General features: G+C 39.4%; 1 protein-coding gene across 1 annotated transcript in view; it reads left to right on the top strand.

Moving 5' to 3' along the window:
- The window catches only part of LOC139134879 (somatostatin receptor type 4-like), a 31,715-nt gene extending 9,805 nt beyond the window's left edge, over window positions 1–21,910 (top strand). Inside the window, exon 2 of the mRNA XM_070701957.1 lies at window positions 18,419–21,910. Within this exon, the coding sequence (XP_070558058.1) occupies window positions 18,449–19,507 (1,059 nt within the window). The 5' untranslated portion in view covers window positions 18,419–18,448 and the 3' untranslated portion in view covers window positions 19,508–21,910. The remainder of the gene's footprint in view (window positions 1–18,418) is intronic.
- Window positions 21,911–22,169: the final 259 nt, after the last annotated feature.

The following is a 22,169-nucleotide window of genomic DNA, read 5'->3' as shown; positions in this document are numbered from 1 at the left end:
CAAACCAAATTATCTCCGCTCTTGCTCGGTCAAATTTTGTGAAATTTCACATTATATTCTTTTAACAGTACATGACAGAACGATATTTTGCTTATCATGACTTTAACCACTTTTTTTGAATGTCAGTCTTTGAACCTCTGTGATTTCAGCATGAGAATAGATAATTTAAAAGTAAACTGTCATGTTTTACTATAGTTTCAAATGAGATATTAAAAATTAAAAATTAGTAGTAATTTTGACGCAAATTGATTTTCATCATAAACACCAAAAATGGGCTTTTCTACCCAAATATAATTTCCCTCCAGCCTTTGAGTAAACTTTAGATGGTTTACTTTTTGAAAATATATAGTATGATGAGGTTTTAATGTCATCTTTGATAAGAAATATTGCTTTGACAAAAGTATCTTGGTTAACTTCAATGCCACCTTAAATCTGAGGTTACCTCAAAAATAGGCTAGGATACACGCACATTTAGATTCCGAGGAACATCACAAATGTTGCATCTAATCAATATTCAGCATCAATATCTTTCGAGGAACGTATTTTCTTAGACGAATTTATCAAAGCCTAGCTCTGCAATAGGTATTGACTATTCACAATATTTTGAAGGAGGGTCAATTTATTCATATTCTAATGGCGGTGATTACTGTAACGACGGTAAAACCGAGTTGCTCCATGCCAGTGTATTATCGGTAATGGTCGTTAACAGGAGAAAGTAGGCCTCGTGGATTAGAAAAGGCGAATAGACTGGGCTCTCTGAAAGCAATCTGGTTTGTTTTACAGTCACATTTAGCTGAATTTATAGCGCAGAGTACTGTCTTTGCCTTTTACCTAGTTCCAGATACATTGAAGCGAAATCAATGTGACCACATTAGGGAAGATGCTTCTAAGGCTTCATATCCACTTTCTAAGAAAGACAAGAGGCATGTCTAACGGTGGTAGGTGGTAAGGTAAGAGTAACATCGATTTTTTTCCAATTCTTGATCTCGGTGGGTTTCTATAGCTAGACGTCAATGAAAATGACCTGATCTTAGCAGGGAATGATGTAAGAAGGCAGGATGTTAGATATATGGAGCGTAATTGGAGCACTTTATGTTCTTATGCTGCAGTCATCTCCGAGCGAAACATCGAACAATTACCGTGTGATGAGCAAATACACTGTGTCAATCTTTGTCTTGGTAGACTGTTTTATGAAACAATATTAATGTATCAATTTAGGAAACGTGTCTACCATAGTGTACGTAGTGTCCATCAGTTAGTTCCATCTGTGTAACTGCACCATTTGTCTCATCCTGCATCATTTTGTATCTCGAAACATCATTCAACAAATCTGAGAATGGAGCAGAAGGGTGTTGATGATTGGTGTCAGTCTTTTTAAACTACGATAAGTGTCACTTTCATTGTATAACTCTAAAACATCTCACTGCGGTAGCGAATTCTTAGGCTTTTCTGTTTGTGGAACGAATACCTCAGTCGGACATTTAATCACCGGACTGGCACTCTAATCGTCTCTCTCACTCTTGCCCTAACTGGTTGTTCCGAAGTGTTGATGGTAATAGAGTGCTGTGTGTAAACGTAGCCTGAACGATAGGAAGAATAAAAAACTTTAATAATAATAATAATAATAATAATAATAATAATAATAATAATAATAACAAGGCAGTATTGCTGAAGGCAATGAGTACTTGGGCCGTGATAGAGTAATTTTGAGGACAATATATACTACTATTCAAATATGGTCTTGAATTTCCTCCTGTCAATGAGGCATTTGATTAACTGGTTATTAAACGAAGCAATGGCATGACAACGGCAAAATATGTCTTGCAACTTTTGTGGAGTTTGAGGCAGGGGTTCTTTATTTATAGCGGGAATTGCTTAAACTCCTTAAATATTCAAATTACAGCAAATTTCTTTTGTTCTTGATAGTAGATGTCTAATATTTAGATGGGCATATTTAGATTTCTAGTTATCCCTATATACCAAAAATCGGACATCCAGCTCTATTGGCTTGCTCAGAATTAGATATGCGCATAATTAATGAGGTACAATATGTGGTGTCATAAGGTGTCCCATCATACCATTTATGAAGGGTGTAGCACTTGTGGTTACTGAGTTGTGGACAAATATATATATTTGAGGTCAAAGGTCATCGAGGTCACGTGACATTTTGTCAAAATAATTGTATTGCTAAGTTATTCCTATATACCAAAAATCAGACCTCTAGCTCTATTGGCGCGCTCAAAATTATATATGCGCATAATTAATGAGGTACAATATGTGGTGTCATAAGGTGTCTTATCATACCAAATATGAAGGATGTAGCACTTGTGGTTACTGAGTTGTGGACAAATATGTATATTTGAGGTCAAAGGTCATTGAGGTCACGTGAAGTTTTGTCAAACAAATTATATTGTTAACTTATCCCTATATACCAGAAATCAGACCTCTTGCTCTATTGGCTCGCTCATAATTAGATATGCACATAATTAATGGGTACAATATGTGGCGTCATAAGGTGTCCCGTCATACCAAATATGAAAGGTTTAGCACTTGTGGTTACTGAGTTATGGACAATAATGTATATTTGAGGTCAAAGGTCACCAAGGTCACATGATATTTTGTCAAAATGTCTGAGATATCTGCGTGAACCGATGGACTCACTGATGGACTCACGGACGGATATGAGCCAATCTATAAGCCCCCTGGACTTTATCCGTGGGGACAAAAAAACTGTGTCACTGCATCCTTTAGGCAATATGAATACGATGAGAAACTAAATTTTTATTTTTCTTGGCATCATACATGCGAGTCTATGGAGAACTGCCTTATACATGGGAGTCTATGGCATATGGAGGTTTAAACTAAAAAGTCCTCTAACACGGCCAAATTTGAAAGCATTGTGAAACAAATCGACGTGCATCTGTATGGGGTTGGGTACTAGGCGTGAACGGACGGACGGACGCACGGACATGACCAAACCTATAAGTCCCCTCGGACTTCGTCCGTGGTGATTAAAAACAACGCAAAAGTTATTACAGCTACACCGGCGGTAGGTTCATATCCAGAGCCCCGTACGGTCTGCCGCCGTCGCTTGAAAACAATCTCATGCACCCGGTACGGCGCGCCAAATGTTTCAAAAATATTTATCGATTCAGTGCAAAAATAAACTGTCTTTCTCTCTTGAAATAAAAATTCGGTGTCATTAGGAAGGAAATAAATAAGAAAAGTATAATTAAAAATCGAAAGACAGAAATGTCATTTAATACTTCATTTTAACTTGAGAATATTCTTTAAAGCGTAATTAGGAAATAAACAATTTTCAACGATTTGAAAAAGTCTTACATCCATACTTATCGACATACATACACATATAATATTCCGCGTAAAAGGTGCAATGAGTGCTGATTTTACAAAACAAAAAAGTAAAATATGTTATACAGTGGTACGTATACAAAAATCACAAGAAAATCACTAAAAACCACTACTACCACTCGGAAAAAAAGTACAAAAAATTAAAATGTGAACCACATACAGAAAATCATTATAAAAGAATCAGACAAAAAAAAAGCCATGCATACATAAAATTATTTATGTACTTAAGAAAATTAAAAAGCAGTACGTCTCATAAAAAACGTATTATAGATAATCAAAAATATAATATGAACCACCAGCCGCTTTGACAGTAAAGAGAGCAAATCAGAGAAAATATTCGGCAGTGATGGCTCTAGACAAAAGTGGACATCTGGCATCTACCAAAAAAAAAAATAAAAAAAATAAAATAAAATAAAAAAAATAAAAAATGCCATGAACACAGCAAATACAAAAAAAAGCGTGGGCCTGTGGAAAGATAAAACAAATGAGCACTCGCCACAGCAAAAAAAAAAGAAAAAAAAGAAAAAAACAAAAAGTGAGCACTCGCCACAGAAAAAAAATCAAAACGCGCGAAATTACAATTAATTTATTCAAAAAACTCATGGTTCACGTTTCCTTCGATTGACGAATCCCCAACAGCTGGGAATCCGATCACCACATACTCTAATTGAGCATTTCAGTGATAACTTTGACATCTTGAAACCTAGCTCTGTTTGGCTGGGCCCTGCCAAGCAGAGCTACTTGAAACCGTACTTGATGAAGTGAAGTGGTCAATATCACCTGAAGAACGTCCAGGTTAACATTGAATAGTTCAAGAGAGTCAAGTTAACTGAGCCGATTTCAGGCAGTCCACAGGTCAGGTCAAGAGCGAGACGTACAACCCATGACCCTTCATAGCAACACTGCGAACATATGGATGCCTTAGGCGCGGTATGACAAGGGGGCACTGCAGGCCTTCCACCGAGCGCGCGAGGCCTTCCACCGAGCCGCTCTGTCATCGCCGTTACATGATTTCTACACAGTTACGTGTGATTCGATACATCGCGTTCAAATACCATGATAATAAACCACCTCGTTGTTTGGTATAATTCCTCGTCTATCCTCAAAGATCACCCAAATCATGATAAATAGTTTTGAAGAAATCTGTCGAGTGTAGAGAGAATGTCCATCGTTTTCCATGGTCGCGACATGACGAGCGACGCAATGCAACCGCGATCCCTCAGGATCGGCACAAGCCTTACGAGTATGGCGAGAGTGTCGGGCCTTGGCAACGCCAGACACTCTCACTATACTCGCAGGGCTCGACCGGCACATACAAGACATGTCGATCCCCATTGCTGAAAACTTTATATTCAAACAGTCCAATATATGGAGCTACGATATTTCTGCAGTAGCCTATATACATAGCTCTGGGTGGCAGGGCTGTGAGTAGCCCTGCGTACAGGTTTGTGTGTTCCCGGCGTTATACGGCCTCCACCACAGTAGTGGAGGCCGTGTAACGCAGGGAACACACCGACATGTACGCAGGATAAGACTAGGCTGTACGCTAACGGCGTTATACTGCCTGGCCGTATAGGCCTAACGCCGGTAACTCACAGCCCTGCCACCCGGAGCTACAGTATACAGAGAAGTAGCGGCTGCTTGATCAGTGTTTGTCTAGTCGGGCGCGTTCGCGTTCTACATTTACTAGTGAAAACGTTGCCTCGAATCTAGACAGAGTGTTTTAGCCTGAGTATTTTTGCCTTTGTCACACTCCGTTCAGAGGCTAAACCCACGGTTACGTGTGGTTCGATGCATAGCAGCCGCTGCGTGGTATGCAATTTTACTATGCATACCAACACGGCGGCCACTATGTATCGGAACCACACGTAACCATGGGCTAGTGGCTAGCCATCGTTTTGTTGGGGTAGGACTCCATGGTTTGGGCCTAGAATGTCTATGGTTTGGAAGAGGCGGTCCTACACTGTACAGCGAGGGGATCGCTGGCTGCCGGCGTGTAGGCCTACTGTACTAGCGACGGGACCGCCGGCCGCTGGCTTACCACCTCGAGTGTATATTGAGACACGCCATGAGCGAGGGGACCGCTGGCAGCCGACTAACCACTACGAGTGTTTTGTCCATCTGTAACTGTTTCATATAGAATGGAACGTGTCGGTAACTTGGACGTCCATGAGATGATATTGAAGACTAGAAGCTGAGAGTTATCGCTGAAATACCCAAAATATCTTGTCCAACATCCGAGTGTGATGATCCAAAACCCTCTCGCATTAAGCTGTAACAATCATGACGTTGAAAATTTCATGTTGGGCTTTTTCTGCGGGGTGTCCCACTCTGTTTTCTTTTCTCAAACGGGCCTCTTTTTTTTTCTACTGAGTTCTTTTTTTTTTTTTTTTTGGTAACCTCGTTTTGGTTTTTTTTTTTTTTTTTTTTTGGTAACCTCGTTTTGGTTTCTTTTCAGCCTCAACGCCGGCGCGATCTCGGTCGACTTTTCAGTTGTGATTCTCTTTCTTTTTTTAGTCAGACCTGATGGTGAATCATTTTGTTTTTTGGTAGTAGTGCAAGTACTATTTGTGGTTTTGTTTTTAATCATTTCAATATTTTTTTTGTGTGTGCTTGATTTTTTTTCTTTTTTCCCTTATAATCAGCATTCATTGCACCTTTATATCAAATACACGTGTATGTGTACGTCAATAAGTATGGGAGTGTGGTATTTCTAAATTTTTGCAAACAGTTTATCTTCTCATTGCGGTTTAAAGAATATTTTACAATTAAGCATTACACAACATTCTGCCCTTTTTTGCAATAATACTTTTCTCGTTTATTTTCTTCCGTAATTCCATCGAATTTTTATTTCAATCGAGAAAGATGGTTGCAAGTCATCTTTATCTGTACAGACACATTCAAATATTTAATGACACGTATTTTCAAATGAATGATATTTTTATGAAAAGGTACATTAATAAAATGCAATGATATGGACGAAAGAACTTTTTTCTTTATTATCCATACACGTTTAAGACTTTTTTTTAGAAAGAAAATTTGACAGTTTATTTTTACTCTATGACGATAAATATTTTTGAAACATTTGGCGCGCCGTACTCCCGGCCATATGGGCAGCTGGCCGGATGCATGACTTCCCGGAGAAGGCGAGCTGTCACGTTCAAGCTCAGGATTATTTGTCGATCAAATTTCAGTAAATTTACCTTACCTAGATGAAATTTTGTCTATAGGCTGAAATTTCGCCGAAGTTTGACAAAATTACATCGATTTTTCAGGTTTGTATGCGACATTTTTGAGTTTTGAGTGCAGACAGAAATAAGTTTTGAGGCAACATGGCTGCGACCCCATGTTGACCCCTAGCCCTGCGTACGATGCTATGGTATTTATTTATTTATTTATTTATTAGCCGTGTTCACAATAATGACATTGGCTCAGAAAGAAAGAGAAGGGGAAGAAAATGTATAACACTGAAAAGTTTTCAGATTCACTTCATTCACATTAGCTCAAAAGTAATTAAACTTTCTGACTGAAAATCTGTAACAATTCATTCATGTATTTTGCAACAACATGAACAATGCAACTGTCAGTACATGACAAAAAGTACTTAAAAAGAGAATCATTGTCAAAGCCTTTTAGCTGGTTCTGAATGTTAAAAATCATTTCTAAGTAAATTGTTCGTACAGTGTGTGCTGGTTTACTTGGACATAATAAAATACAATGAATTTCATCACCAACACCAGAATGACAAAGGGTACAAAGTCTAAGATGTCTTGGAATGTGCTACAGCTAACACACAGCATCGTACGCAGGGCCAGCGAGAGAGTTGCCGACATCGACGGTTATTTACGAGAAGTGAATAAAAGACTGTCATTTTTGGAAGCGATCGAGTAGCTGAGGTAGGCTGGGATACGACTTGGGCCCAAGAACGCTGAATTTCGGCAGTAATTTGGCTTTTTACGTCAAGTCCCAAAATGGATTTGAAGTCACCGACCCAACGTACGGGTCTTTGCAGGGCTGTGGTGAGCGGGGCGGTTAGCTGTAGCGGAACACTCAGCATCGTACGCAGGGCTAGTTGACCCCAAGTGAAAATGTGTTCGCGATCAAATCTTCCTATATTTTTTATCAGAATTTTCAACAAAATCATTGCTTCTTACATCTTTGCTTCTTAAATCTTTTGTAAAATATAAAATACTAAAATAAAAATGCGATGTGCCATGTCTCCAGATTTCTAAAATATCGTTCGTTGACCGTTCGACGCAAACTTGTGACGCAGTTGAAATTCAATACTGACCGCCAAATAATCTTAATGAGACGAGATCAGTCTAGACATCCTCCAAATTATCCAACCATTCGCATTGGAGTTCAGCTCGCTTAGAGTATCATAACATTTTTCGGCCTTCTTTTAGATCGACCCTAATATCTCCCATTTAGGAAATAAATACACAAGCTACCTCGACAAAACTTCGTGCACCATCCAAGACCAAACGCACTACAAATCTGTCTTGACGTCATCATCTCCTTACATGGTAATCGGCATACCGTATTTTTTAGCAAAGGGGACACAGAATACGTCGGAGTATTCAGTTTCAAAACGTATTACATTGTGTGATGTTGTCAAAAAAAAAGTCATGTTACTGCAGTGGTATAAATTACAAAACACAAAAGTTCAAATCAGTTTATTTTGGACTGGCTTTACCCAACATTTCATATTGTTTCTTATGCCAGATTTGACCACGTGCTTACTGGCGACCCCTTTTCATGCAAATTTTGTGTCAAATGATGTGTTCCCCTGGAAAAACAAACGTACGATTTCTAAATGAAGGAGGCGAAATTTGCCCTCAAGACTCGAAACCACCCCTTTATGGGGTGTACCTAGCTATTTTGAACGAGCTTCTCGAATCTGCAGCTCTATTTCGAAATGATGGTCTGGTTTTCTCAGCTCAAGGATAAGTGTTCTCCATCGCTGTGGGCATTACTATTCTCAACCGGGGGTACAGTTTCCAGTCGTAATGTTTTTCATTGTGTCCGGGATATAAAACCTTTCCTTTTCAAACTTTCTCTTTGATTAACACTAATCCACATCTTGTCAGTGATTAAACATGTTTCAAGTTTAAATGTTAAATTCTGGTCTCGAGCCCTCCTGTTCGACCAAACCGAAATTACCCCTCCCACTTTGGCTCGTCCAGTGGGTGTAGCAAGGGTCGTGCCATCGCCTAGGAAACGGAGGGTGCATTAATTGTTGCATTTCGATGCACATTTTGATTATATTCAGAAGATTTTGTGGCAAAAACTCAGATAGAGAAGCATTTATATTCACATCTCACTTATTCAAGACTGGCTGAGAGCAGCACTTCCATTCAGTTAACATCATTACGCCATTTATTATGCCAAGAAAGATGAAGCCAATACATTTTGCCCTCCCTGGTCTCAGCCAGAAATGGTTATACCTTACAGTTTTTTCCCACGGAATGAAAACAAATGTACTTGGGCTGAGGCCCAAGTACAATAATGATAATAATAATGATAATAATAATAATAATAAATTGATGATGATGATGATGATGATGATGATGATGATGATGATGATGATGATGGTGACGACGACGACGATCGGTTTATTTCACGACCCTTGTTTATCAGAAATTTGGGCGATGGCCAAGTTGATATGCACCATTATCACATGAACTGGCCCGAATCTCCACCTGTGTGACGTAGAACAGGACGGATAAGAAATCAGAATTATCCCTGTTGTACGTCATCAACCGGAACTTTTTTCGTACATAGTACCGTTCATACATGCAAGCGTCGCGACACGAACAGATTTGTTGTGATCAATGCCGTGCTAGCTCGCACGTTATTTTTACAAAAAGGTGACCCGATAAATCCAGACATGGAAACATAGAAGGCATATTTGTCCAACCAAAATCAAGTCGCTAAAACAATAGCTTTTCCCGAGAATCGAATGAAGATACCGACGATCGTTATTTTAATGGGTCAGTAACATCGCGGGTCCAGTCGAGTCGTGTGGACGTCGTGCCTGGCGATCCCGGTTGGCGATAAAACCGAAACCTACACCTCAAACTGAATAAATGAGTATAGTATAATCTTCGGGAAAGCTACATAGGAGGCACAAGCCTAAAGTCATTCGACTTACAACGATCAATTTCCTTAATCCCATGTACTTCGAAAGTTGACTCAGACAACACTCAAAACAGAGTTTCCGTCAACAAAATTAGGATGTATCCATGGACGAGATATGTGTCAATGCAAACATTTAAGTTCGTGAGACGAAAACATTGATGACCGAGATCGGGATTGACGAATTGACACCGGCTGAGACCGGTGACGGCAACGTTGTGGGCACAGACATGCAATGAGTGTGTCATCGAACGGAATCTTTCGCGCTCGCAAAGGTTGTAAACTTGTGTGATAATTTGAAAGCCACGGCATCTCTGAGAATGAAAATTACTGTTTCGATCGTGTTATCTCATTTACTTCATAAATATAATTATAAATATTCTAAGTAACTCTGAATACTATGGTTATCCGTCGCTAGCACGGTGATAGCTATGTCCGCCGATGGCCAACTTGCCTTGGCATCAGTACAACGCGAGACAATGATTGACACGTTCACGTGACCAAATCCGTATGTCTGGTTGGTGGAGATACCCTTTAATGTAGCAAATTTCAGCTTGATGGGATTTATGAATGAAAGTATCTCCTGGATGACGGGCCGCTTTACTCTTTAAATGAAAGTAATCCGCGTAAGTAAAACACAAATCGCGACGAAATTCATGCAATTTGTTACGATAATTTTGATCCATCTATGTCAAAAGAAAAATAAGAAGACTGTTCATCTGATAAATATATAATCCCATGGTATTTTTCTCTGTTTGATGTCATCGTATACGAGTGTTTTTCGCGGAGCCGTACAACTTCGAGCCGAAATGGGATTATATATAATTATAGTATGTCAGAAGGGAGGTCACTTAAATTTGCCTAGACATTTTGACAAAGTTTGAATTGTTTTCGAACTGGCTTAAGCCAAATGAAGTTGATCGCCTGAGCAACTATATATAGCAACGCTCGAGTCCAGCACTGCATGCCGGCAGAAACTTTCACAATGCTGTGAGCGTTTTATGTAGGATTTAGGCCAAGAAAGACGAAAAGTTAACTCTCATTTATTTGTAGAATTGTTAAAGCTGTTAAGTTGTAAGGCACAAAGTCTTTAGTTGACCTTGACTCTCTTCCAAAATACCCATTTTGAAATTGACCGCTGATTACTTGTGATTAATTGAGCATTCGTGACTAGCACAAGTCGGCACGATGGTTGAGTTGCTGCACTGGTGCCAGAAATAGTCAAAAAAACTTGATGTAAGCTGCATGGATGTTATACTCAATATTGACAAGATAGAACTTGGTCACTGATTACAGAAAATGTCTCTTTCTCTATTTGTTTATTAATTTTATATATTAGTAAATAAGAGATATCGAAGTGTGTGCAGCAGTGACGTCGACGCTACCTCATTCATAATTGTGTTGGACTGAGACATTGGTTGAAAAAAAACAACTTCAAACTCCTTGGAGCTGTATACATAGCTAATTTCATAGCAAGAACCACGAGGTGCGTGCGACAAAGGTCAGCAAAATCTAAGAAAATTACACTTAAATGACCTATTTACAAGAGTTAGCTTTCTGCAATCATCGACATGTTCAACCCCGGCAAAATCTTACAGTGATAGCCTCCGCAGTACCTAATCCCCGTTTTTCATCTTTGCTGAAATCACCGACACGGAAAATGGTGGAACGTGGGCCATGGGTGTATTGCACCGCTATCATAATTGCCAAACGTAATAAAACCGGCACTGAATGACCTAATACACGATGGCAATGCAACATCACAGAGCTAATAAGCTTGCTTTGTCCCCGTAATAATTCGTAGACTTCCTGCATCAGACATTATGTTTGTATAAAGACAGTAAAGTGTCGCCAACATCCTTGTTTTTTTATAAAAGCTATAGCTGTAACTTCTGTATCTTCATTATTTTTTGTCTTATAGAGAAAACGCGCCTTCTGCTTTTTCTATCTAATCGTCTTACGGACACAACCCCTTTTGTAGTGACAAATGAACTGATTTACATTAACATGTAACTTGACAACAGTCACTGCTGATGAACCTTTTGTTAATGGGACACTATCAGTGACTTTTGCTATATTTAATTACCTTCGTTCTATAAGAAAAGACAAATATGTCGAAAAATGTTTGAAACAAAATATATGACGTACGTTATGTAATGATATTGTCCGAAGATGAATTGTAGTCTCGATCAAAATTCAGTCGCCGACGATGATATATGACTTTTCACATTAATATTGCGGGCTGTATCAAATTGATGAGTTGAACATTACGCGTTAAGACATGATGTATAGGACGAGAAAAAGAGCCTTTACAGAAAATGCAAAGACACTGGAAAACACAGGCCATCAAACTTTACTACTGATTAAAATAAAAATGTAATACTACTAGTGTCAAATTTCAGGGCTATCAGATGTAGAATACTGTGCAATACAGTTTTAATTTTTCGAGGCTGAAATTTGTATCACGTCCACTTCGGAATTAAATTTCTTGTAAAAACTAGTGTCAAATCAATATAAAACGATACCGATGCAGTCACTAGACAAACCGAAAACACTAAGAGAAAATGTCTCCCCAAGACGGAATGGACAGCAACATCGAAAGGAATCAGTCATAACTTTTGAAACTTACAAACACTGATTTAGTAGAATACGGATAGGAGGCTTATAAGCGAATTGTAGGAAATGAAACCATTTTGCACATGAAAGATTGAATTGAAATACGCATCAACCCAACGCATACACATGCATGGAGACTGTGTTCCGGGTTATGAAACGCCAGGAGCACCAACCGAATAGGGTCACTGTATACTACTTCATAAATAAAATCAATTAGATTGTTTATACCTGGGGCCTTCCTATCTTACACAAACAAGAGGTGAGGTAACATGGCGCTCGGCAGTAGTACTTCAAAGGTCACTGAATCAGCTTTCCATGAAAAGCTTCTGTTCCGGATACAACACATATCACGACCACGTCTGCTGGATCAAACCTTTATACGTCGATTATGTTTAAAATGCAAGTCAAGACACAGTGTACTTCTACCTGATTTTTCTTACGGCTTATTTTCTTGTATCGGCCATATAGAGCTGGATTGCATCCCGTGGCCTGCTGCCCTCTTAGAGTTACGAGTTCTGCGGGCTAGGGAGGTGTTGCAGAAACCTTGAATATGAAGTGTCTTGCCTTTAGTTCTAAACCGTACTTTTGACGTGGCAAGTAAATAAATCATCATGTGTCAAGTCGTTATTAATGAACTGTTGAAACTGCACGAATTTTACTCTGATGTCATGACGAATCGTCTCTTGGCGTTAGTTTGAAATGAATTGCCGCCAAGCGGACTGCGTAAGGTTCTATAATTGAACTGAGTCATGGATAAGACTTTGCGATGATGATAATGATGATGATGATGATGATGATGATGATGATGATGATGATGATGATGACAAAATTGAAAAGATATCAGGTCCCCGAACCATTACAAAAATTATCCAAATGAATACAGAATAGGAAAACAGCCATAACTGTCACAGAATAACATAGTGCACGCAATATAGTATACGGAACACCACAGAAAGCATCTTCAGTGATATTGCAATCAAAATGTCGAACGTAAGACGAGAAAACATTTTCCCCAAGCTCATTTTCAGAACACCGAAGTCTATACAATCGAAGTAAGATGCCTTTTCGCTTATATGAGTAGTGCAGACTATTCAGACTATATTCAGGTTACTTTCCGATTAGCCCTTCCGTAATTACATTTAAGAAAGTATCACATCATTAGATTGCACTAGGAATCATTCCATCACACGTTAAAGGTTTGAGATAACTTTAAACTAGATGTGCCGACGTATCACCATTTACTAATGACTCGTTTGCAATTAAGCTAAACACGAACACATCATTTAGAGTCAACTTACCCATCGCGATTCCCAACGGGATTTTCTTTTCACTCTTTCAAACATCTGTCAAATTAAACAGATGAGTTACTTTAAAAGTCTCCAGCCAATCCTTCGGGGTCATGATATGGTCGTCACAACAGAACAGTCCATAATTTTTATCTTGGCCTTGATCTAGATATTTGAAGTGTGAATATATGACGAGCAGAATCTTTATATTTAACCGAAATTATAGGATGTGTTTTACGATTTGCATTTCGTTTTGAGCGTTTGGGAGTCACTGTGTGATGGTTCGTCATATCTTAGTGTGTACCAAAGTGCTGCTTGGGGTAATCTGACCCTAACACTCAATCAAATATTGCAAGTAATTGTATCTGAAATTTTTTTCACCTCTGTCACTGTGTTCCATTATCGTCGGTGCCTTGGGGACTTGTTCATGTGTGTCTGTGGAACAAGTCGATAGTGCGTCCATGCATATTTGCTTTCACTAATTGACACTTTTCAAAAAGGAATACCTTGAATGTAAATGATCTATCCCAGCTCTACTCGAGAAGCGTATGCTCATTCACGCTACATAGTGTCAAATATTATCAATCCGTAATTATCTTAAACGTTTCTATTTCGGCGGTCGTCATATAATTTTATATAATGACGCTAATAAATATTGTAGTACTAAAAGTCAACTGACATCTTTAGGGAATTTGTAGGGCTGGGCTAAATAAATAAAAAAGGTATAAGACACATACTCCACTTACCTGACACATCTATGATGCGACAAATATAAAATAATTGGTTCACACAGTTAAATAGATTTTGACAGGTTTACAGTCAAATTACATGGGTTGAATACGTACATAATATGTTTAAAACAGCACACAGTGATATACAATTACGCAAGTAGCCAAGTATTCAAACGTATACAAGTTAGACTCCATTATATTACCATGCCCTGTCCATCGCGTTTTAATTGGTCGAGCTGAACCACGTGACTGCCCACAAATACACAGTAATGGTTTGTTTTCATGCCCATGAATATGAATAATATCGTAAACATAGTAACTCTGCAGCTAAAACGAAAATTGTGATTTGTATAAAATTCATCATCAACCAAAAAATAAAATGGAGCATTTGTCGGCCAAGTTTAGACGCTTTTTTTCAAAAAATCTCCGGATTTGCAAAATTTTTGCAGCGCGCGCACTACTCACTGACAGGTTCTGGGGCCCCGTTCGTAGGTGACAGCTTTTTCAGGGTTCATTGATAATATAATGGAAGTAACAGACTCCGCGCTGACCATTAACGTTTATTTATGGGCGCGGGCGAGAGGAAAGCCAAAGTTATAATAACATACATGTTTTGAACTGCATCACACATACTACAAAATCAAGGGAGTCAAAATGTACATGGTCACAATGACGAAGAAACACGGTCTGAGGATTGGTACGCATACAGGAACGAATTCGTAGGTGCATAGCTCACGCATGTACACAAGAGTCGGCCACTAATAAATTCACGCACAGGTTAAGATTTGATAATTTTGGGACTGGTCTTTTTCTTTCTTGTTGATCAATTTGGGAGGTCACCCTGTTTTTGATGTTGGTATTGTGAGGTCACCGTGTTTTTGACATACTAAAGAGGATGGGGTCAGGTGTGTTTTGAATTAAGATATTGGCTAATAATTGCATAAAATGCAACATACCAACCACAAAGAGCATCATTCAGTTGCACTTTTCGGCCCTTCAGGCACGTTACTTTAATATATCAGAGAGATATATCAGAGATAAGCCGTAGCTGACATGAATTCGATCTACCCCGCCATTTCAGCATAATCCCCTTGACGATACCCGTGGACTTGTTACGCCAAAGATAGGATATTTTGGCAAGTGCAAATTCAGGTCAATTCACATTAATTCAATCATCTTGTTAACAACGCCTCTGTAAGTTTAAAGTACAATGTCATGCCTGAACAGATTATATGAAAGTAGACACAGGAGATGCTTAAATGACAAAAACTTCTATAATGCAATGTAATCCTATCGTTAAAATTCAGTTGTTTTGCTGACACCTCCCCTTTCTAATCAGGTTTTCACTGAGAACTTGAGTCCTGTACTGAAACAGTGACATTTCATATAGTGAAGATATTCTTACAACCACCGCAATCACATAAAATGCTCGGTGTCTAGGATATACGTGATCATTATTATGAAAATAATATCCATGGATGTATATACCGCATGCTTACTTGCCTACCCCTGGTTCCTTTTTACGGAATGTTTGTTTCAAAATCTATCGCGATCAGTTACAAATCTTTGTTCTGCTTTGAAAATGCATTATTTTCTGGTTCTGTTTCCAAAAACCTTATCGAAATGCCTGGCGTTCAACATCGTCGTACGTTTTTTCACATAATAAAATCGAAAATTTCAGATGCCACGTCTACCGTTACCTTCATGAGAAAACGACTTAAATCATGACGTATTCTCACACTACAATCTGGCTTGCATTGCCTGTACGGCATCATATTCCAATACAAATATTGCCTTAGACGTGGTTTCAACGACAGGTATTACTTGATCCGTCTAGAAACACAGCCATGAGAGGCAAAATTTTCTCCATGGCAACCTATATAGAAATGTTGTCGGAAAATGCGACAACGCCATCGATTGAAATAATTGTACTGTGGGCTGGCTGGATGTCGCTTCACTGGCTCCAACGGGACTACCTCGCTCTCTGCCTCCAGTAATTCCAAAAAGACAAAAGCGCTGCCGAGAATTCATGATATCAAGTTCTCGGAAACCTCTACTTTTCGAGCTGTAATGCCGTCAGCTCCTCGACAAGTTTTGCCATCTAATCAAAAGACATATCACCCTTCTATGTTGAAGCCACTGTTCCCTAACATCTCGTTGTATCTCGCTACATACGACGTGAAGAAAATCCCCTATGCTCCTTTCAACGCATTTTTAAAAGGGCTCTGAAGGCTTACAGACGTAACTAGGAAAAAAACTATACGATTACTACAAAAATGTCGATTCTCAAGATAATCCTCAGGAAAAAAACACACTGAGCAGTAGAGAAAGTGTGCGGATCAAAGTCAGCGATCCGATCTTAGGGGCCGTGGATAATTAAAACACGCGCACAGTAAACGTAACTTCTGTGTTTAGGGGGGGGTTGGCTGTATTTCGATTACCGTGCGCAAAAATCGCACTACAAGTTTTCCTATCGCAACATCTCGGTACAGGTTTTCTGTATTGCAAAATATCGCTACATTGTTTGGCGTGTACCAAGCCAGTACGGCACTGGCGCTACACCAGCATTCTTGTGACATACTTGTGATGATCAGTGCACGAGTAAAATATCGTAACAATCATTTTGGATACACAGTTTCATTTTATTCTATTGGTTGCGTCATTGTTGAGTTGGCGCTGAACAGAGATTGATTTTAGAGGGGGTATGCAGGGGGGGCGGTCAGTAGAGTATGCGTGATTTCATAGCGACGTAATTACCGATTGTTGGATGCATACACAGAATGAGGCTTGGTTGAATTTTCGCACTTCCAAACTTTCGTTTAGGCGATGGGAGGGGGTTTGGGGGCCAAACGCACTTAGTTTCGTTTACCGTGCGCATGTTTTTTTTTATCCACGGCCCCTTACCGCCTGATAGTTCTTGTGGACATCTGTGTGGCTACCTTTCGAATTTTAAAATGCAGACTTAATACCTGAAGTGATTTGTTGCAGTAATAAAGAAAAATAGTACAAACGAGGAATTAATTTTCTATAAATCAATAGGTTTCTCCGATGGTAACGATGACTACAGCCGTCGACTGTAGTAATCGTGTTGAGGGATTGAAACCTGGGCTATATTATGTTCTTTGCTGTAGAGATGCAACATTATAATAGATACTTCACCCTGAACATTGAACACAACACTTGCTTACGGAGGGAGGGGGAGGAGAAGGCTAACAACGGGAATCATTTTAAAAGAAGGCACGCAAAACATGTAATTCAATAAACGTCATGCCGCCCATGGATCATATATATTTCTGTAAGCTTCATTTTGATGGTTTTTGTTTATTTTTCAATATAAGTAATTAATCTTTCTTTTCAATTGGCTAGTCGTAAACCCGGTAACCAGGCTGCTATCATAACTAGAACCATCGTATTGCAATGCACTTTTGACCATTGCATTAGTCAGGGCTTGCATGCAATACGCAAATTACCACGCCAAACATTTCCACCCGGAGCAATTAAAAGTGTTTCAATGGCTAAAAATCCAATTTTTCGTCGTTGCCTATTTAATAAAAACAACTCTAAATATGCGCACTGCCACTAAGCGTATATTTTTCTCACAGGGTTAATATCGTACGCTGTCTTGATTCTTGAAGTGATCATCATCCGATATAAGACCATGGAGAAAGATCTACTTATTTTGGTACTTTCCTTGAAGGTAGATGGGGAATTCAATTTGAGTATGTATCGACGCTTTGCTGATATTGCACCCGGAAAAGTGCATTTCGACGCCGTCTTTGTCAGCGATCCATAATGGATCATTTGTCGGTAAAAACCGAATTTCTTAATTAAACTGTCAGTTGACCCCGTCGTCGCGATGATAGATGCCTTTCACTACTATCGAGATGTTCAGAATTGTCGGCGACGTTTCGTTTCTGCAGGGCTTATAACTATGCTGACGTCAGTGCCTGCATTTGTACGTAACTAGACAAGACATATCTGGTATCCGTAGCACTGCCAGCCAACTCTCTAGAGTATAATTATCAGTAGTAAATCTTATTAGATGAACCAATGTGCCATTATATTTTACTTGAAATGTTGCCTAACATGTGATTCAAAGGATAGGTGAGTGGCGGATTCATTTAGAAACACAGTCACGAGATGCACAATTTTCGTCAATTCTCTACGCGCTTCCGAAAGTGACGTGTATGCATATTTTCGGCCCAGCCAGGCATGCGCAGTTGCATATAAATCAACTCTAATTGTAAAGATTTTTTTGTTTGTATTCCTTTCCAGAATCGAAGGTTTACCCAAAGAACACTGAAAATGGAGTACGGGGACGAGTATTTCAACGACAGCATTTACGCGGACGGGAACGGTACCTCGATTTACGTGTTTCTGCAAGATACACCGAGCTGTGGGATTACAGGGAAGGAATATTCGTGCCTGCTGTTCATATTTTTGATCTCGGGCATTCTCGGCAATATCGTTTTTATTTTCGCCTTCGTTCGAGAGGAAACAATGCGTGTTGATGCAAACTTTTACCTGATAAACCTGTCGGTTTCTGAATTCGTATTTCTCTTTGTGAACTCCTTCATGGAGATCTTGACATTCACTTATCTGAACCACCATGCCATTTCGGTGAAAGTCACGGAGGCCTTGAATTTAGTGTATTACATATCTTTATGGACTTCAGTCTGCACATCAATGTTGCTTATTCTCGTCATCGCTGCGGATTGCTACGTTATGGTTTGCCACCAACCTCAGGCAGCGGCGGGGCCTCTCCGACGAAAGTATCGCAGCACCCTGGCTGTGCGTATCATCTGGTTCGTCGGCATCAGCATTGGCTGCGTGATCGCCGTCAGCGAGGTAAAGACGCTCGACGACGCTTGGAAGCTGGGAAAGCTCATCTTTCTTTGTTTCCTCACCATCATGCCCATTCTCTTGGCCATTGCATTTTACACTTTGATCACCTGGGAACTGATTAGATCCCATCGATTCTCTGGGTCCGGGCGAAACACAGAGGAAATTCGAGTATTGAAGATGTGTCTGATGGCCACCGCAGTGTTCGTCGTTTGCTCTCTCCCGTTGGTTTGCTACTTCTCCATTGGGCTGTATTCTCGCGTCACCGGTCACTACCATTTTGTCAATGGCAACGTTTTACTATACTGCATAGCCAGCTACTTTGGCTTTTCCATCATCATCAACTTTGCCATCAACTCCATTATAGTGAACCTCGGCACAAGGCAACACAGAGACGCCGTAGTTCACGCCATCCGGAACAGCGTCCACAATTTGCGGGGAAGGGAACCCGGTGAATCTCGCAGACAGAACCGGGTGAACGGCAGTTACACCGCCACGGATCATGCAGAGACCAAATGTTAAAAAATGGCGTCGGTGAAAGTCTCTGAAGTTTTCAATTTTCTGGGTGACACGCTTAGATGACTGAATCGAGATCGGTTTCCAGTCTTGCGGTTCTCATACGAAGCCATCAAATTCTTGCTACAAAAAATAAAGTATTCCTCGAAAGCGAACATGCATGGGAATTTACCAAGCTAATCGCAGCAATTGAGTTCAGACCTGCAACAAAATTGACAAATCAATGCAATGACCGCAAGAATAGTGAAGAACACATCACGACTATCGATCCGGTACGTGTGTGAAGGCTATCGTCTAAGATGTCCCAAAGTCAGATAAATTCCAGAAACCGTGTTTGAAAGTTACAGACTTGATTGTTTACTTTCAATGAGCTTATAATTCCGTGTTGTCATAATTGCGACCTTTTTAAGCGCAGCCGTTATCTATTTTATCATGACAAAAGGCTGACAAATATAATACGCAATACATACATGGGCAAACGAAATCAGGCGTGAAATTGTATTTATGAGCCAAATCTAAATGATGGTATGGTGATACGATACTGAACTCTCTGGCATTGACCTCTGAGCAACTGAAGGTAATTTCCCAGTTGAAACGACAACTTCGGGTCGATAAGCTATTTTCGATCCGATGATAACACATCAATTAGTTACACGTATCTGTCAGTGCCCTGCAAAGCCAGCACCGTAGGGATTAATGGGAAATAAAGCAGATTAAATTACACGAGATTGAAGGTATTATCTGTCAAGAAATCGATGACCGAGCAGAATTTGTAGCAGAGAGTTCTTTACGACAAAGATTCGTTCTCTCATTCCTCTTCTCCTCCAGAGTGAGAACATTTGAATGATGATAAATTCCGAAAGGTAATCATCCACCATTTACTGCGAGAAAACGTGGAGTCCTTAGACATGATATCTTTAAAACCGTTAACAATACATGTATATTGAAATGCGGAAATCATACATCCGGTTGATGAATTATGCAATTCGATTAACTCCAACTATAGAATAGAGTTCATAGAGTTCATTCTCACTGAAAGTGGCGTTTTCTTGTAGAGATGAAAGTTAGTTATAATGTGAAAGGCAAGTAATGAGACGAAGAAAAGGACTTGGATGTCTCCTCAAATTTTCAGAAAACTTTCCCATGTGGACGCTGAAATGATTTTTTTTTCATAAACTTTGTCTTCATTCCTGTGTTAGGATAGAAAGATTATGGATGATATTATCGGCATGACATTGGGATTTCAATACGGAGATATCAGAGATCACTGCCAATTCAAGGTGATGGCCAGGTTGACGTTTGATCTGCGGATCATTTCTATATCCAATGTGAGAAAATCACATTGCAGACACTTGTTTAACCAAGACATTCTTGCCACAGGTTTCGTCTCACCTGGCAGATATCATGTAAAGCTATGAATGTGCTGGAACAAAAGAGACATCAAGCGGTGACTTTTAAAACCCTTGAGTCAGATATATATCTGGAATGACATTTGTCACAAGCAATCATGCGGCATATCAAAAATGTACGAGGCAGTAAGGTAAATGTCAGGCATGTTTAACTGTGTGATCTGGGATTGCAGTTTGTGATGGGATCCGTAGAGCAGAGGGTAAGTATCGACCCAAATTCATAGCATTACGAAAATTACACTTACTATAGGGTGAGCCATGCTGAGCGTGTAGTTCTCTTTTGTTGAAGAATAGTTTTAGTTTTAAGGACAAACAAAGTAGTCAATGCTGCTCGAGCTAACTACTTTACAAGGGATACATATTGAAGTATGAGAAAGAGTTATTTTTAGTGAAATAATACTAGATATATTGGCCTTTATCCAAAACATCGGTTATGTAATCTTGTTGTTCTGTTTTTATGAGTGAAAGCTATTGTAAGACATTTTAACTTAATTTGGCGAAAAAATTGAATCCAACTTAACTTCGTTATGTATATTTTGGATGTAAACCACCTTCCTACCCTATTTTAATTAACAGCAGGTCCACTTCTGGTTCAGTCCTATAACGTGAATTCTCTTTCGTCACTAAGTGTTTAAACTTGCTTGTCCAGTATCCACACTTTGTAGTTTAAGCTTACGTCTATCGGGGTTTATTATCACGTCAGGCATCATTCATTTTGTCACGGTCCCTCTATGACTGATTTTGTACTTAAACTCCCCCCCCCCCCCCCCCCATATCATTGAGTAAATGTCGCTTAGGCGGTATAATTTGCAACAGAATACACAATCAAACTTTAGAACTGTTACTCTCAAAAAAGCGAACATTTTAGGCATTTTCTTTCGTCAGCCGCAATATTAGATGAAATGTAAAGCCCGACAATTATTGTATTGTATTGTAATGCGATTGAAAATCAATTCATGAATAAAACGCGTTCCTTGTATTTGCCCACGCCATTTTGCTGAATGTATATTTTATGTTTTCATTTGCTTCTTTCTTTGACTTTTGTCATCAACCATTAAGCTGCAACATTATATGTCCAGTCACTTAAAAATATTTCCCGCCAAGAATGCAGATCGTTGGGGAAAACTAAATCAGATTCAGAGGCCAGTCTTGGATGCCGTTATGGATGTCACTGTGTGAATGCATGCGTGAGAATGAAACAGGAATCTCACATGTTGTGTGGTCAAATTCATTTATTCCTTTTAGGGGTTGAGGAGAAA

Source organism: Ptychodera flava, chromosome 6 (genome assembly GCF_041260155.1).
Source record: "Ptychodera flava strain L36383 chromosome 6, AS_Pfla_20210202, whole genome shotgun sequence".
NCBI lineage: Eukaryota > Metazoa > Hemichordata > Enteropneusta > Ptychoderidae > Ptychodera > Ptychodera flava.
The sequence above is the reverse complement of the archived record's forward strand: the minus strand, read 5'-3'. Positions and strand labels throughout refer to the sequence as shown.